Source organism: Silurus meridionalis, chromosome 3 (genome assembly GCF_014805685.1).
Source record: "Silurus meridionalis isolate SWU-2019-XX chromosome 3, ASM1480568v1, whole genome shotgun sequence".
Taxonomy (NCBI): Eukaryota; Metazoa; Chordata; class Actinopteri; order Siluriformes; family Siluridae; genus Silurus; species Silurus meridionalis.
In genome coordinates, this window is record NC_060886.1 from 8,082,852 (window position 1) to 8,099,573 (window position 16,722).

Here is a 16,722-nt window from a genome sequence, read left to right on the forward strand (position 1 = left end):
ATACAGGTAGTCCCAAAATGACTAGAATCAGTCTACAACTGCAATGATGTAATGACATTAGGTTCGCTCAAGACAGGACTTGCCGTCATATGTATTTGTTCTAATGCACTTAATGCTCTCTTATATTTTTGTTCATGACAACAGGCCATTCAGTCTGGCAGCTTATCCAAAACAAAAATTAAGAACTGGTGGTTCCAACTTACTAACTTCAAGAAATCTGTACTGTGATTCCTTGTCAGAATGAACTTTCAAAAAAGATGGAAGGTCTACACTGACTTAAATTGCTTAATACTGTTCACATGCATTTTTTGGATAACATAGGTCTGGGAAGACTACAGAGCTCTAAATTTGATGGCCAGTCATGTTACATGAAGACTGTCTGTCTTTTTTCTTGCATTTTGTTTTTCACCTTATTTTATCTATTGCTTACTTTCACAATGATTAAACACTGATAGCAAATCTTTTAAGAGCTCACCAGTTGCATCTGCTGGTGTCTAACAGCTGCACATTTCACTGATAGGTGTAATAGACTTTATTTTTTGCATAACCCACTACAGGAAGTGGGCTGTGGGTGACCATTCGAAAATCAAAGTTGATTAATGACATCGAGAGAAAATACAAACTACAACAAGGGAAAAAGCCACGTCATGGTTACACTCAGTGGCAAATGTAGTTATTATTCACCTTGCAGTCAAGCCTTTTGCAACTTCAATGTTTTCCTTCAGCAATGAGAAAGGTATCGCATCTCGCTTCCTCTATAATTGATTTCCATAATGGTTTTTTTTTTAACCAGTGTGGTTGATGGCCCTAGCAGTTCCCTTTCTTCTTTTTTTGACAGCTGTTTTACTTCTATATGTCATAAGAATTTTATGCTGTCTGATTTAGCTGCAGCATTTACCAGTTATTTTCCACTTCATTTCCAGGTTTCTAGTCCTTTATATCAAGAAACTTCTGTGTTGGATAAACTTTCTCTGTTGGACTGACTGTAGCCATTGTGGTGGACAACTAACATCATAGCTATATCTTTTTTTCATTTTTTATAAAGAGCAGGCCATTCTGTGCCTATTAAAAATAGTAATGGTGATATGTACACTGTAGCTAGAAAAAAACTCAAAAGCAGAGTGTGGTTTCTATGGCTTTTTTTTTTTAAAACATGACTTCCTATTGACTTCCTATCCTTCATGTTTTAGGGTATTTGTTTATGCACAACTCTCCCAAATCCTGCCACAGAATTTCATTATTTTTTTAGATCTGGGGGTTGACTTGGTGATTGCAAAAAAAAAAAAAGTATAGGTGTCAGGCGCTAAGAACGTACTGGAAACCGAGTGAATTCAACGAAGGCCTTTTAATGAGAAAGCAAAAGGGCAAGGCAGAAAGCACAACAAAAAAAGAGCACCCAACTAGGGTGAACTGAACTAATAGAATAACTGTGGCAGATTGAGCAAGATAACACACAGAACCTTGAAAGCTAAGCAAAAACCAAACAGAGTAGTTTGGGCAGTCCTGAATGTTCGTAAGCCTAAGCTGTAGAACGGACGATGAGCATGTGGATAAACGGGGTCTTTATAGTGTGGTGACTGATTTGGACCAGGTGTGGATGATTAGTTAGTTGGTGAGCTGCTTGGAGTGATTGGAGGGTTTGGCGAGGGAGTGGCTGGTGGATCCCTGACAATAGGGCTGTCAAAACTTGACCTACAGTATTAAAGTGCCCAGAATGTCCATGCTGACCCTTTTCCACCCCTGAAATCACCTTCAATGGGCACATGAACATCAAAGCATCCATAGAGCAATATATGAAGGTGGCCTTGTTCTATTGTTGCTTACCTGTAATAATGATTTACAGGGATTTTTTATTTTTTAAATAAAACTTATAATTAAGTGTGAACCTTGTGAACCTTTATGGAAATAAAATTGCACTGTTATTTCTTTTTGTGTAACTAGTAAATAAAAACTATCATCACTCTAAGATAAAAACCTTCTGTGTAACTTTCTCACTATGCACACAGTCACTTATATGAATTGCACTCTTTAACTCATTCCAACTTATGCAACAAATAAAATCATGGTGTAGCCAAGCTATATAATTTTAAATGTTGCTTTTTCCACATGTCTACACCATGACAAGCTGGAATAATGATGCCAGTGGCTACAACTTTGGCCCATTTTAAAACTGTAGTTACCATCATGAATATATACAAACCCGATTCCAAAAAAGTTGGGACACTATACAAATTGTGAATAAAAACAGAATGCAATGATGTAAGTTTCAAATTTCAATATTTTATTCAGAATACAACATAGATGACATATCAAATGTTTAAACTGAGAAAATGTATAATTTTAAGGGAAAAATAAGTTGATTTTAAATTTCATGGCATCAACACATCTCAAAAAAGTTGGGACAAAGCCATCTTTACCACTGTGTGGCATCCCCTCTTCTTTTTATAACAGTCTGCAAACATCTGGGGACTGAGGAGACAAGTTGTTCTGAAGTTGCAAGTTTAGGAATAGGAATGTTGTCCCATTCTTGTCTAATACAGGCTTCTAGTTGTTCAACTGTCTTAGGTCTTCTTTGTTGCATCTTCTTCTTTATGATGTGCCAAATGTTTGTCCATTTCAGTACCCGGATCCTTCTACTATGCAGCCATGATGTTGTAATTGATGCCTTTCCTGAAAGAGGTGACGTCTGGATGGGAGCATATGTTGTTCTAGAACTTGGATATACCTTTCAGCATTGATAGTGCCTTTCCAGATGTGTAAGCTGCCCATGTCACACACACATGCAACCCCATACCATCAGAGATGCAGGCTTCTGAACTGAGTGCTGATAACAACTTGGTTTGTCCTTATCCTCTTTAGTCCGGATGACATGGCGTAGTTTTTCAAAAAGAACTTCAAATTTTGATTCGTCTGACCACAGAACAGTTTTCCACTTTGCCACAGTCCATTTTAAATGAGTCTTGGCCCAGAGAAAATGTTTACATATGGCTTCTTTTTTGACCTATAGAGTTTTAGCCGGCAACAGCGAATGGCACGGTGGATTGTTTTCACCGACAATGTTTTCTGGAAGTATTCCTGAGCCAATGTTGTGATTTCCATTACAGTAGCATTCCTGTATGTGATGCAGTGCTGTCTAAGGGCCCGAAGATCACGGGCATCCAGTATGGTTTTCCGGCCTTGACCCCTTATGCACAGATTGTTCCAGATTCTCCGAATCTTTGGATGATATTATGCACTGTAGATGATGTTATGGTGAAACAAAGGACCAAATGAATTGTCAATAAAATGCAATAAATACAATTTTAAAAACTAATTACATAGAACAGATGTAATACTGGTGTATTGCAAATAAACGTAATTAAGACAGATCTTCTTGCACTAGCATCAATTGTTGGTGCTACAGGAAAAGTGTGGGAGATGGAAGGAGTGTTTCCGATAACCACTGTCTCGTAAGGATGGTCAGTATTCTAGGTTCAAATGGAAAAGTGTTAGTATCCTGTACATGCTTTTATCTTCTCAGTACTATTTAGTCCAGCACATGTTAAAATTAACATACAAATTTGACACACAACTTAGTCATAGTCAGAAGCTGAAGAGGGATTTTAATCTACTCTCTATTCACATAAGCCCACTTCCTTTGTGAAATAAAACATCCCCTTTTGATACCATTTAAATTTGCATGCATGATTACACCCAGCAAAGTCATTACAGTCATAACGATGGATTGTTGACATTGAGTTGTCCCTGGGTGTAAATGAGTGCAAAAATGTTTGTGTACATGGCATAGTGCGAAAGATTGCCATCCATGTGTGTCTGTTGTATCCCTGCCTTGCATTCAGGTTCCTTGGATAGACACTATCTGAAACTATAATAGGAAATTGACTTCTTTAAAAACTTCAAAACAGAAACATTTTCAAAAATAGTTTCTGTTACAACAAAGTTGCTGCCACATAATTTTATAGGATTTCTGGATGTTGTTTACATTTCTCTTCACTTGAACTAGGAGACCCAAACCTGTTCCAGCATGGCAATGAACTTGTGCACAAAGCCAGCTTCATGAATACTGACACTGACTGCGCCCTCTGCCTCCCTACCCTACATTAGTATTTGAGATAACCAGCCCTTTTTGGCTGTGGGACTGAAAACATCATAACAACATACTGTAAATTAGTAAATATGAAAACAGAATGTTCAGAAATCCAATATGAATCTTATAGTAAATATTGATTTGAAAATAAACACAAGCAAAAATGTGGAAAAAATGCTTGTATGTCAAATCCAAAATAAAGACTTTGTTGTCAACACATTATAGTGTTGCTTTTTGGGTTTTGTTTTTTGTATTTTGGGATTTTTTTTTCTATGTCTAAAAAAATAAGCATCCTGGGGTTGTCATTTTATTTGTATGCACATACTGTAGATGTGTTAAGATGACTATAGGTTTGAGTCAGGATGCATTTTAGTAAATTTGAAAGTTTGATATGTGTGGTATTGTAGCTGATGTGGGCTACTCAAAGGAAGTGGGTTCATGGTGAAGATCTCTACACCCACGTGTATGAACTTTTTTTTATGTATTTTTAAACAATGCCACTGGCTTTATTTTAAAACCATGCATATGTGTGGAAAGTTTCAGTTAATATTTCCTTTTAGGTCATGTTGTTCCATGCACTTATGTTTTATTTACATGTGTCATTCATGATGCTCTTAATCTGCCACTGCCCATATCAGGATGATTCAAGGTACAGAGGTTAAATGAATAATGGCAGCATAGCATATAAAGTTTATATTATATATGGTTTGTGTGTCATGCCTAAAAATCAGTAGACACAATGATTTGTGTGTAAAAAAGAGGATTTAGATCTGATCCTTGCTTATTTTTGCATATACATCAGGCAAACTCAATTATCTAAATAAAAAGAGACTATTCATTAATTGAATCAAAAGCAGTAATAAGAGGACCTAAACAGAGGACTACCAAATCATGGCACACTGTTTGACATTTTAACAGTGAAGTGTGAAAATTTGGTCATGTGATAATGAAGTTGAAATGCCATTCCTTTTTTTGAAAACCACTATAAGTACCTTAGACGAAAGGATCCATGTTAGTTAAGGTTTCTATATCAGATATTTAAGATAATGAAAAGCATTTAAGTTGACAACTCAGAGTTTTGCTAAAGTTAGTGATATAATTGAAAACTTGTGCTGTAGATTGACAGGTGTGCAAACTCTCTTCTCAGGATGTGGTAAGAAGTGCAGTTTCTCAGAATGCTGTCATGGACATTCAAAAGCCACATCATTTCAAAGTGTACCTTATGTTGGTCTGTTTTTTTTTTATTTCACAATTTGAAATATAATGATATAATTGGTATGGTTATTTGTATTATATATTTTGTATTATTATCTTTTCCATTTTATTTATTTATTTATTTATTGTTATTGATACAGTATGCACCAGAAGAGTCATTTCTACTTAACACTATTTTTGCAGTAATACTGAAGCATACAATGCTTTATATATTTGTGACAATATAAATGATCCATTATACTGCATGCTTCAAGTTTTCAGAGTTTGTTTTCTGTACATATGACAAAAGTTTGTTATGCCATACAATTAAATACTTATGTTAATCCTCCAAGCAGCCTATGACATAAATTAAGGACATAAGGACAGCAGACAAAGACACAAAACATAAATACAAATGTACAAAGTTATGATGCATTTAAAGTGCAAATGCAAGAAACAGAAGTGTGTGTATGTATAAAGTGTGCAGTGTGCGATGACTGACCAAAACTGTAAAAGGTAAAAAACTAACAAGAGGTCAGGCCTAAAGCAATAGTGCAGCATTTAGTGTAGGTCAAAATGTAGGAGGTGTCTGTATCGGTGGTGAGTGGCAGTATAAAGGGCAACTTATGTAACACAACACATTTTATAGTTCATAACATATTCTGTATTATACATTTCTAAACATTCACGTTTTTGTCACATATTGTACTGGTCAGGATTGTGGTGGACCTGGACCATATAACTGCAGGTAAATACATAGGCGGGGTTTGTATCTGTAGTAAAGTTAACATTAAAGATGTTTGTCAGTATCAGTGGCTGCATATATGGAACTGATACAAACAGAAACAAATGTCAAATGTCTCAGGTGAAAGGAGAGAATATTTCACAATATTCACAACATTTTCTTTATTTCTTCATATATTTCTAACTATCAGTTTCTTCCTGCCCCAGTCTTAGTGATTCAAGACCATGTTCTGTCACAGTGTTTGTTACAGGACAGAATGTTTGAAAATGGCCTTACTGATTTTAAAGACAATGACCTATTTAACATAGAAAAACAAGTCGAGTGGTTAAACTGTGAAAGCTGATGGTTTTTATTTACTGTATTCAGTATGAGCAATTGTTTTGTACAATGTGTCAAAGCTACACAGGTGCATGACCACAGATAAAATCAAAGCGCTATTTTTTCAGTATCATTTGAACATAAATTATGCTTTAACTACACAGTTTTTGCTTGCTTTTAATATTCTTATTATTTAGTCCACAAATGTATTTTAACTTCTATTGTGTGCCCTGAGGTCAGTAGGAAGTTCTTAACTTAAAATAAACATAATGTAAATTATACATATTTTTGTATAAAGTACATGCATATATGTAAATAATTTAAACTTGATAAAATTGTTCACTTAGAATTTATTTTTCTAGTCACCTATCATCTCATTTCAATTGATGTAAAATTAATAGCTACATTGATTAATTGATTCATTCCATTCATTTATTTTAAATATTCGAATCTAGAACTGAAATGGACTTAAATAGGATCATATGCCACTAATCTATCAAACATTAATCAATATAGTTTACACAATTATTAGTGCCCAAATCATTTGGTTAAGTAAAATGTAAAATTGAATAATAATTTAAATAAACCTGCACAAAACATTTCAGTTAATTTCTAATACATATTTTGTCGAACTATGAATTAAAAAAAAGTCATTATGACAATTATGAAAATATATATTTCATAATTTCTGTGTGTAACATAGTTTCTATTAACACAAACATGTAATGATTCTGTTAAAAGTCATATCATAGATGTTGAATGAGTGTATTATATACAAATTGCAGCAGGTCCTGGACAGTATATCTGGGAAATCAAAATCTTACTATATATTTTTATTCTAATACTAAATCAATAATAAATAATAATAATAAAATAATAGTTTAAATTGTATTAATTTATTCAGAACAAAGGCCAGTAAAGTGGCGTTTTTCACTTACAGTACTGTCATGACCAAATTTGACTTTTTTCCATCCAGTCAATTTAGTAAAGTTTTATCTTTGCTAGAGCTCATACTGTGAACTGTTATGGTGAAGTGAAAGATTCTCTGCTTCCACAAAAATGTTCTACTCAGATCTCTTTCATGGTTTACTTTTTTTATTTAAAGGCCTAAAGAAAACTAGATGTGTATGGTGAGAAACTTACACGGGAAGTTAATGATGCTCAGTCTGTCAGACTCTGGCTTGCATAATAATCTACTTACACTATGATGTGGTTAAACCATTACACCATTGACTAGCATTGTTTTGCAGGGTTGCACAATGACAAGCTCAAATAATGCATGAAGAATGTCAAATCTGTGAGTTCTTTATTTGTATGTATATTTAATTTAATGACCATTTCAATGTGTCTATTTTTATTTATAATCACATATACATATATTTATAGTACAATATAGCTGATTAAAATACAATATTTATGTTATGGAGCTTTAGGAAAACAACAAAATAGAAGTTCTGTATATTTGTGATTAGCCTTTTAAAATAGGGAGTACCAGAGATCAGGTCTGTTGAGCATTTCCTCTTTCATTTTTACACAGAAGAAGTGGACAGACAAAGATGTTCTCTCAATCAAAGATATTTCCCAAAGTTTACAAAGTTCTTTGTTCACATATTTAGTTTTATATATAGTGATTTAACTTTAGGCCTAGTTCTTTGATAGATTATGACTATTTAAAACCATTTTATTTACATTATCCCAAGCCTAATAAATAAAAAACAGGAAAACAAATACAATCTTTTGTCTTTTAAGTATTTTTCCATTTTAAATTAACTCCAGTATTCATCAGCAATGTACATACAGTAACATAACACTTTTATCATTTGATCATTTTAATCTGTAGCCCTTGATGATAATACGGTAAATGTGAAGGTGATCAGGTTTTGAGATCACCATGAAAGACATAAATCTTCCTCATGAATTTCTAGGTTTTGTAATTAGTGTAGGTGCAGTATTCATTCACTGAATTCAGAATGCAATTGTCACAAAAGAAGCAAGACAAACTGATGTTATAAAAAAATAAATATGATCTTAACTTTATTCACAGAGCATGCAATGGTTAACTAAAGATCTGGGTTGAAACATTCTCACTGTACAAAGCTGAGGTCAGTCTTTTGCATTTTTAATGAGGAAGCATGAGGAGGGTGGGCAAAAGTCAGCTTTCTTTGCTGTTCTATTTAGTTAAACCCACTTCCTCTCTCTCCCCTCTCTTCAGATCCTTTATCTCAAACAAGCCTGAGTTTGAAAACAGTAAAGCTTTTGAAAACACTTAATAAAATAGAACATAATATCATTATGCCATTTCTTCAGTTCAGGAGTTTGCATTTGGGAGTCTACACCATTGTGTTGCTTCTAACTTGTGGAGGTAAGGATTCATACTAATCTTATGAATTGAAGTTGTTTGTCTTTGTAACACATTGGAGTACTGAGGTGTTTCTTCTGCAAAAGAATGTACATAGCAAATGTTTATTTTTAACTTGTATATATTCAATTAAAACATGTCTTCTTAGCCTTAGGAAGATAATTAAATGTCATCATGGTAGTCTTATAATGATTGATGAATAGTTTTAAATATTGCCAGCTGTCCTTACAATAAAAAAATAAATAGTGTTTTTATGCATTTTTTAAAAAATTATTATTAACTTTCTGTAAATACCATGCATGTTGGAAAATATGTGTACTGTATGTTTATCATGGGTCAGGTCTAATGCTAATCACACATTTGCATTGATAATAATTATAAATAAGATAAATAATTATAATAAGAAACATAAACAATATAATGTGAAGGATATCATGTATTAATATGTCTTTAATAATAACATAAAAATATTAATTAAAAAGTGTATTCTGTTTTATTTTTGCAGTTTTCACCACTTCTTTACAGCAGATTAACAAAACTGCTTCGCCTGGTGAAACTGTTATTTTACACTGCAATCAAAATCTGACTGGTGGATTTAAAGATGTTGGTTGGCGTAAAGATGGGAATCTTCTTTTTAACTACAGCCCAGTACTAAACCAAACTGTAATCAACTACACATCAAACAGGATGCAGGTTGACCCTCAAAATCCAAGAAAACTACAGATATCTGATGTACACATTTCAGATGCAGGATTATACAAGTGTTTTCCATTAAACCTGCAGTGGAGATTGAACATTAACGGTATTTAAAGTTTATATTATATTATATTATATTAAGTGTGTATTAATGTGCTTTTTTCATTGTAATGAAATTAAATAGCAATTATCTTGGAATAGTATCTTAGTTATTTTTGTAAGTATGTACATAGCAAATGTTTATTTTTAACTTGTATATATTCAATTAAAACATGTCTTCTTAGCCTTAGGAAGATAATTAAATGTCATCATGGTAGTCTTATAATGATTGATGAATAGTTTTAAATATTGCCAGCTGTCCTTACAATAAAAAAATAAATAGTGTTTTTATGCATTTTTTAAAAAATTATTATTAACTTTCTGTAAATACCATGCATGTTGGAAAATATGTGTACTGTATGTTTATCATGGGTCAGGTCTAATGCTAATCACACATTTGCATTGATAATAATTATAAATAAGATAAATAATTATAATAAGAAACATAAACAATATAATGTGAAGGATATCATGTATTAATATGTCTTTAATAATAACATAAAAATATTAATTAAAAAGTGTATTCTGTTTTATTTTTGCAGTTTTCACCACTTCTTTACAGCAGATTAACAAAACTGCTTCGCCTGGTGAAACTGTTATTTTACACTGCAATCAAAATCTGACTGGTGGATTTAAAGATGTTGGTTGGCGTAAAGATGGGAATCTTCTTTTTAACTACAGCCCAGTACTAAACCAAACTGTAATCAACTACACATCAAACAGGATGCAGGTTGACCCTCAAAATCCAAGAAAACTACAGATATCTGATGTACACATTTCAGATGCAGGATTATACAAGTGTTTTCCATTAAACCTGCAGTGGAGATTGAACATTAACGGTATTTAAAGTTTATATTATATTATATTATATTAAGTGTGTATTAATGTGCTTTTTTCATTGTAATGAAATTAAATAGCAATTATCTTGGAATAGTATCTTAGTTATTTTTGTAAGTATTAAATATGAAAATATATTTTGTGAGAATACAGATTACTTTTTATGTTGTATTTGGTTTGTTTGCCAACACAGAGACTCAACTAGGCAGAAAACGTCTATTCATCCTAGTTTTCTCAGTAACAACAGCATGTGTTGCAGTGTGTCTCTTTTTATTCTGTGCTGTGTGTCTTCACAGGTGAGTTACCACCAAATGTTTTACAAAATGTTCACAGATAACCATAGATAAAAACTAAATTTTAAGTATGACAAAGGAAATCCGCTAAACACAAAGTACAGTTTTATTTTTTCTTTTATTAACCCGAAGGCAAATGTTTTTCAAACATATTTTAGAAGCTAGAAGCTACATCACTTCTAGATTCACAATTATGGAGTATCCTTGTGTTTTGCTTGATTTGCTGCCTGCTTGTTCTCTGACCCTGGTAGTCAAACATGGTAGTGTTTTAATGATTCACGCTTTGCAGATTCAGGGTCCGAGTCTCTTGTCACAATTTATGGAACCAAGAAATTACCAAAAATTGCTAATCTGTGATCCAAAATGCAAAAAATAAAATAAACCATTTGACCCATTTACCACTAAATGGCTAAAATAAAATGTGTCCTTGTCAAAGACTTATATTGTGGCAGGAACTTGTACAGGCAGAAAAAATAGTGAAACTGAATTTCTAGGGGTGACTAATCTCCAGTTATCATGAGTTCTCTGGAAATTGCTTGGTGTTGGATACCATTTTAATTTTAATCACAAATGTGCAAAAATGAGAGGACATCAGGAGAGACCTATGGCAGTGTATATCATAGATGTGAAAAAGATTCATTGTAGAAAACATGATTTCAAGAATATTTTGAATAAATGTCCATCTGCTGTACTTTTGATGTTGTAGATGTCGATTACATGCACTGAATTTCATTATTGTAGAATTATTGAAGCATTATGCAACTTACACTGTAGACTAACATTCTGTTGTAATACTGTAGAAAAAAAAGCTTTGTCGTTTTAAACAACTTTTACTAAAGACTCAATTCAAAACATTAATTTTCCCCCAGGAAATGTAAAAAAACTGAGACATTTGATAACAGAGACACAATGGATGAACCTGTAAGTTCACACACACACACACACACACACACACACACACACACACACACACACACACAAACACAGAGAATTGGATGATATATTTTGTATGCACGGTCATGATTTGTGATTCATCCAGGCGAAGACAAAAGTGCTGAGAATTTATACTTGTGAAAAAATAATTATTATATAATGTTATATAATATGTGGAAGTATCACACAAGAAAATGTGCAATCAAAATACTTGGAAGTAGATTGATTGACTATATGTCTTTCAGCTTTGTGTCCGATACCATTGCATTTATTGGTTCTAATAAATCTAGATTGGCTCTCTGGTTCTTGTTATAGTTTATGTTGGGATCTGGGCTAATGCATGGAGAACTGCGAGTTCAAATCTCAGGATGTTTCAGCACCACTGATGGGCTCTTGAACAAAACACTTGATAAAAGCATTAGTGAAATCAATGAAAAAATTAATCTGTTTCAGAGTGCATAAAGTAGTGCTGTCTAAAATCTAACAGTGAATATTGTATACAAACAATCAGTTAATGTCACAAAAAATTATTGCCAATAATCTGTTTGAAATATTTATTTGTTTGACATAAACAGCAATCACATCGAGGAAGAGTTAACCGCAATCAGGCCAGCCAGTATTTTGAGAGATTTAACTCAGTCTATGGACAAATTCAGATCTGAAGATTTCTCAGGAACATCACAGGTATGTACTGTATAACATCTGTTATGAATAAAAATTATAATTTTGATGCTGTAAGGTGCAGAACACAGGGCCCTGCATGTTACACAATATAATCATATGCTGTCTCAAGTATTGCTTGTTATCTTAGCCTAGTGTAGTTATTTAATTGTGTTTTTGTCTTTATCTACTTGTCAATCACCTTTTAAATAAAGCCTAGTTTAGTCCTATTTAACAGCTTCCTTCATTTGCCATGTCCACATTCTCCTTCCTAGGTGAGACTAGGTTCTCTTTCATCCTAGTTTATTGTTTTTCTATTGTCTTACATATGTACATACCAGTCATCCTTCTGGAAATTAAAAAGAGTAGCCACCTCCAATTTTCTGTCCTAATTACACCCACTATTACTACTGACCAATCAACCTGCAATCTTACATTTTTATTGTTTCTGCACTCACCCTAGGTCTTTGCCTTCTGTGGGAACATAGCAAGTGGAGGCTCATCTGGGATCTTACTAGATAGATTAGAATAAAATTATATTGGATTATTGCTGTAAAATGCAGTGTGTTCTACCTGACTGTGCATCAGATTGGTAAGCATGTTTTTTTTACTTGAAAAATTAGTATCCAAATCTGGCTGTTTGTCAGTAGTGTTGGAATCTATATGCAGTTTATTATAAACACCAGGAACAGAGAGAATGAGTAGCAAAAGCAGAGTCAAAATAACAGGCGAGAGTCCGATACACACTAAAGGCAGTCAGCGAGGCAAACAAAGTCCGTAAAACGCAGAGAACAAAGTGTGAGCTAAAGGACAGAAAACAGGTCAAAACACAATAGAGCAATTAACATGAACGGTTAGTATGGTGAAGAAAACTAACATGATACTTCGCAACTTCGGGTAGCATAAGCACTGATTACAGTAAGGGGTATGAACAAGGATTTGAGCAGGAAAATGTAGAAGGAGGGTGAAATAGGATACAGGGGTGGAAGTTGGAATCGATACATTACCGGGTTTACTTGGCACACTATCCTGAATGGCCCTGTAAGATGGGGGCTTAGTTTCTTGGCTGGCAACTTTAGCTCAATGTTCCATGTTGACAGTCAGACCATTTGCCCCAGCTGGAGCCGAACGGCCCTCTGGAGGCCCTCTCTCACACTTCCCTGCTGCAGTTGAACCAGTCATTAATGGCTAGGATGTCTGATGTTTTTCCTGACCATTGAAATAGATGTGGTTGGTACCCCAGGATGCACTGGAATGGGGTGAGGTTGGAAGAGTAATGTAGTAGCGAGTTTTGGGCATATTCTGCACACGTTAGGAACTCACTCCACTGTTGTTGTTTCCAGATGCAGTAGGTCCACAGAAACCCCCCCGGCTAATGATTCACCCTTTCAGCTTGGCCGTTAGTTTTAGTTTAGTTTGTGGGTAGTATTCCGAAGTAAGGCCTAATCACTAGAATCCTACAAAAGGATAGAAAAAACACAGAATGTGAATTGTGTGCCCTGGTAGTTTCTAAAAACATTATCTACTAGTAACTTTGTCTCCATGGCAGTGGGAAGGCCCTTTGAAGGCATGAATTTTAAGGCTTTCAAAACCTGTTTACAGTGACCAATAAAGCTTACGAGGCTTCACCACTGAAGCTTACAAGGCTTCCCTGGAGTAAGGCAGTGAGGGGACTGGCCACAGGGCTGTAATTCAAAATAAAATGATGGTTGAAGTTTGCAAAACCGATGAATAATTGCAGTTCCTTGATATTAGCTAGCATTGGCTATGCAGTCATTGCCTCCACTTTCTTGGAGTCTATTCTAAGCTTTTACTGTGCTGGAACAAGCGTTGGAGCACAGTGCGAACAAGGTTTACGTGGAGGTCATAATGCTTGGAATATATCAGAATAACATCTATGTTGTTCAGCACATCTCCAAAATTGCATTCATAAATGCATAAAACATCACTGGTGCTTGTTTAGGCCATATGGCATCACCTTGTACTTGTAGTGCCCTCTGGTGGTGTAGAAAATGGTTTTCCATTTATCTCCTTCCTTGATGCTGAGTAAATTGTAGGCACTGCGGAGGTCTAGTTTAGAGAGAGGCAGTGAGTACAGATACTGACTGTGATTACGTCCTGCCCTGATATTTATTTCAATTAGAGAAATGTTTTCACCATGTCAGAAGCTGCTGTGTTACTTGGTGAGTTTGTTTTTAAACAGGCTAAGGTAGAAACTCCTTTAACAACTAATTGACAGTTTAGGACAGATTAGTCTATTCACTCAAACTTCCCTGCTAGCTCTCCAGTTTGTTTCTATTGTCATAAAACTGGCCATGTAATTGAAAATTTAATTAAACTGAATTCTCATATTTCATGCACTTATCATAAGCCTTTGCTTCCTATGGGAACATAGTAGTATTATTATTTAAGTTCTATTTTTTTGTGTCTTATTGTCAAGCTTCTGGCGGTAGTTGTGTTTGCGCTCTAAATACAGCGTAACAAAGATCCACCAAAAAACAAACAGAAAAGATCTTTAGAATTAAATTAGAACAGAATATACCTTTACAGAATATCTCAGACATTGCTAAATATCGAAATCCCTTCCATCAAGATGCTCCAGTGTTGGTCATGGATCATGAAAAGTGAAACCTAACTTACAGGGATGGTTGATTTATTCATGCATGTTAAAAATATTTAATATTCTTTCTTTTCATATCTTTATTTACAGCATTATTAGAATCTTTGACTATTCGAGTCACACCTACATTAAATTTTTTTTTTTATATATATATTTTTAACAATTAATCTTTCTACATATGAACATTTCCTGTCATATTTCTGTTGGGAAATTAATGTTTTGATACTAACTCAGTAATGCATTTTATAAAATAAACATCTATAATAAAACTTGTATTGTCTGAGACCTTTGCACACTGCTGTATGTAATGCAGACTTAAACATCAGGCTTTCTGCAAAGGAACAAGAAGTGATTTACACATGCAGAAATATACACCACTCAGCCATAACATTAATACCACTTGCCTAATATAATGAGGACAGCTCTGACCATCAAAACAATCATTATACAAGACCTCTGAATGTGTGCTGTAATATTTGACACCATGACTTTTGGCTCCATTAATCAAACTTTGTTGTTCAGTACATTCTACAGATAACCGATTGGATTAAGATCTGGGGAATTTGGGAGCCAAGTCAACACCCTGTCACATGCCTCAAAGCCATTTCAATATTCAATATTTTTTGCAGTGTAGCTCCTGAATGAGGCTGCCACTATAAAGAAATACTGTTGCTATGAGGGGTGTACTTGGCATGTAGTGTTGAGGTACAGTAGATTGTACATATCCACATAAATAAGATCCACATAGATGCCAAGACCCCATGATCCAAACAGAGCGTTGTTCCTGCAGTTGTGAAGATGCTTTGAACCAGTCATCTAGCCATCAAAACTTTGGCAATAATTTCCACTAATCTATCCAACTGTTCACTTGCTACATTATATATTCTACCTGTAACCAGGTACCAATATTATATAGTAAACAATGTTGTTCACTTCACCTATCAGTAGTTTAAATGTTAAGGCTGATGTAATTATGAACCATATAGATTTCTGTTAATGTTGTTGTTTGACTTGATCTTTATTTGATTTGTTTTTGCCTCCATTATTAACACAAATATCTGCATAAAACTGCTTTAACTACTAAAATACTTAATTAAGTATATATTTATTTTGATGTTTAACATTTTTTATAAGACAACAACTTGGTGTTTTTATTGCTTTTTGCTTCTTTTTTTGCAGATAATGAATCCAAAAATGCATCCCATATTACAACAAAACTGCACAGTCCTGAAGACTTTCTGCCAAAGAAAAACACAGATCTACCTCTGACTGGATGGACAGTATTTTCATTCATAAATAATCTGTTTACATTCTTAAATTAGTCATTCCAAAGTATGAATATTCTTTCAATCCATTTTGTTGTTTAATGTATGTTGTTTTTTTTATCATTGTCTTGTTGGTTTCTGGTGATATATTGTAGCATTGTCAGTTCTAAGAAATTGTTAAATTGCAAATTGCTCAACTGGGTATTTTTTGTCATTATACTCATCATACCCAAGTATATATTCCCTGTTCAAAATCATATAAATACAGTATTATTAATGTGATCAGAAACCATTGAGGGTGCATTTCAATAGTGGATTTCAACACTAGAAATTGTATATGTGCGCTCAAGTAAACAAGTCAAGTCAAGTCAAGTTTATTTGTATAGCGCTTTTCACAACAGACATTGTCTCAAAGCAGCTTTACACAAATCAACAGTTAAGTTGAATGGTGTGAATTTATCCCTGATGAGCAGCCATGGCGACTGTGGCAAGGAAAAACTCCCTTAGATGTTATGAGGAAGAAACCTTGAGAGGAACCAGACTCAAAAGGGGAACCCATCCTCATCTGGGTGACATCAAGAGTTTGATCATAAATCTTTCAACAATACAGAACACT

General features: G+C 34.0%; 1 protein-coding gene across 1 annotated transcript; it reads left to right on the plus strand.

Annotated features, from left to right (window-relative positions):
• The first annotated feature begins 8,431 nt into the window (after positions 1–8,431).
• On the plus strand, positions 8,432–16,496 carry LOC124380650. The gene is made up of 9 exons (XM_046841822.1): positions 8,432–8,446; positions 8,557–8,706; positions 9,209–9,505; positions 10,041–10,337; positions 10,529–10,631; positions 11,498–11,549; positions 12,137–12,245; positions 12,685–12,813; positions 16,021–16,496. Exons 2-7 carry the CDS (start codon positions 8,637–8,639, stop codon positions 12,221–12,223), a joined length of 906 nt encoding a protein of 301 aa, XP_046697778.1. The 5' UTR covers positions 8,432–8,446; positions 8,557–8,636; the 3' UTR covers positions 12,224–12,245; positions 12,685–12,813; positions 16,021–16,496.
• The last annotated feature ends 226 nt before the right edge of the window (positions 16,497–16,722 follow it).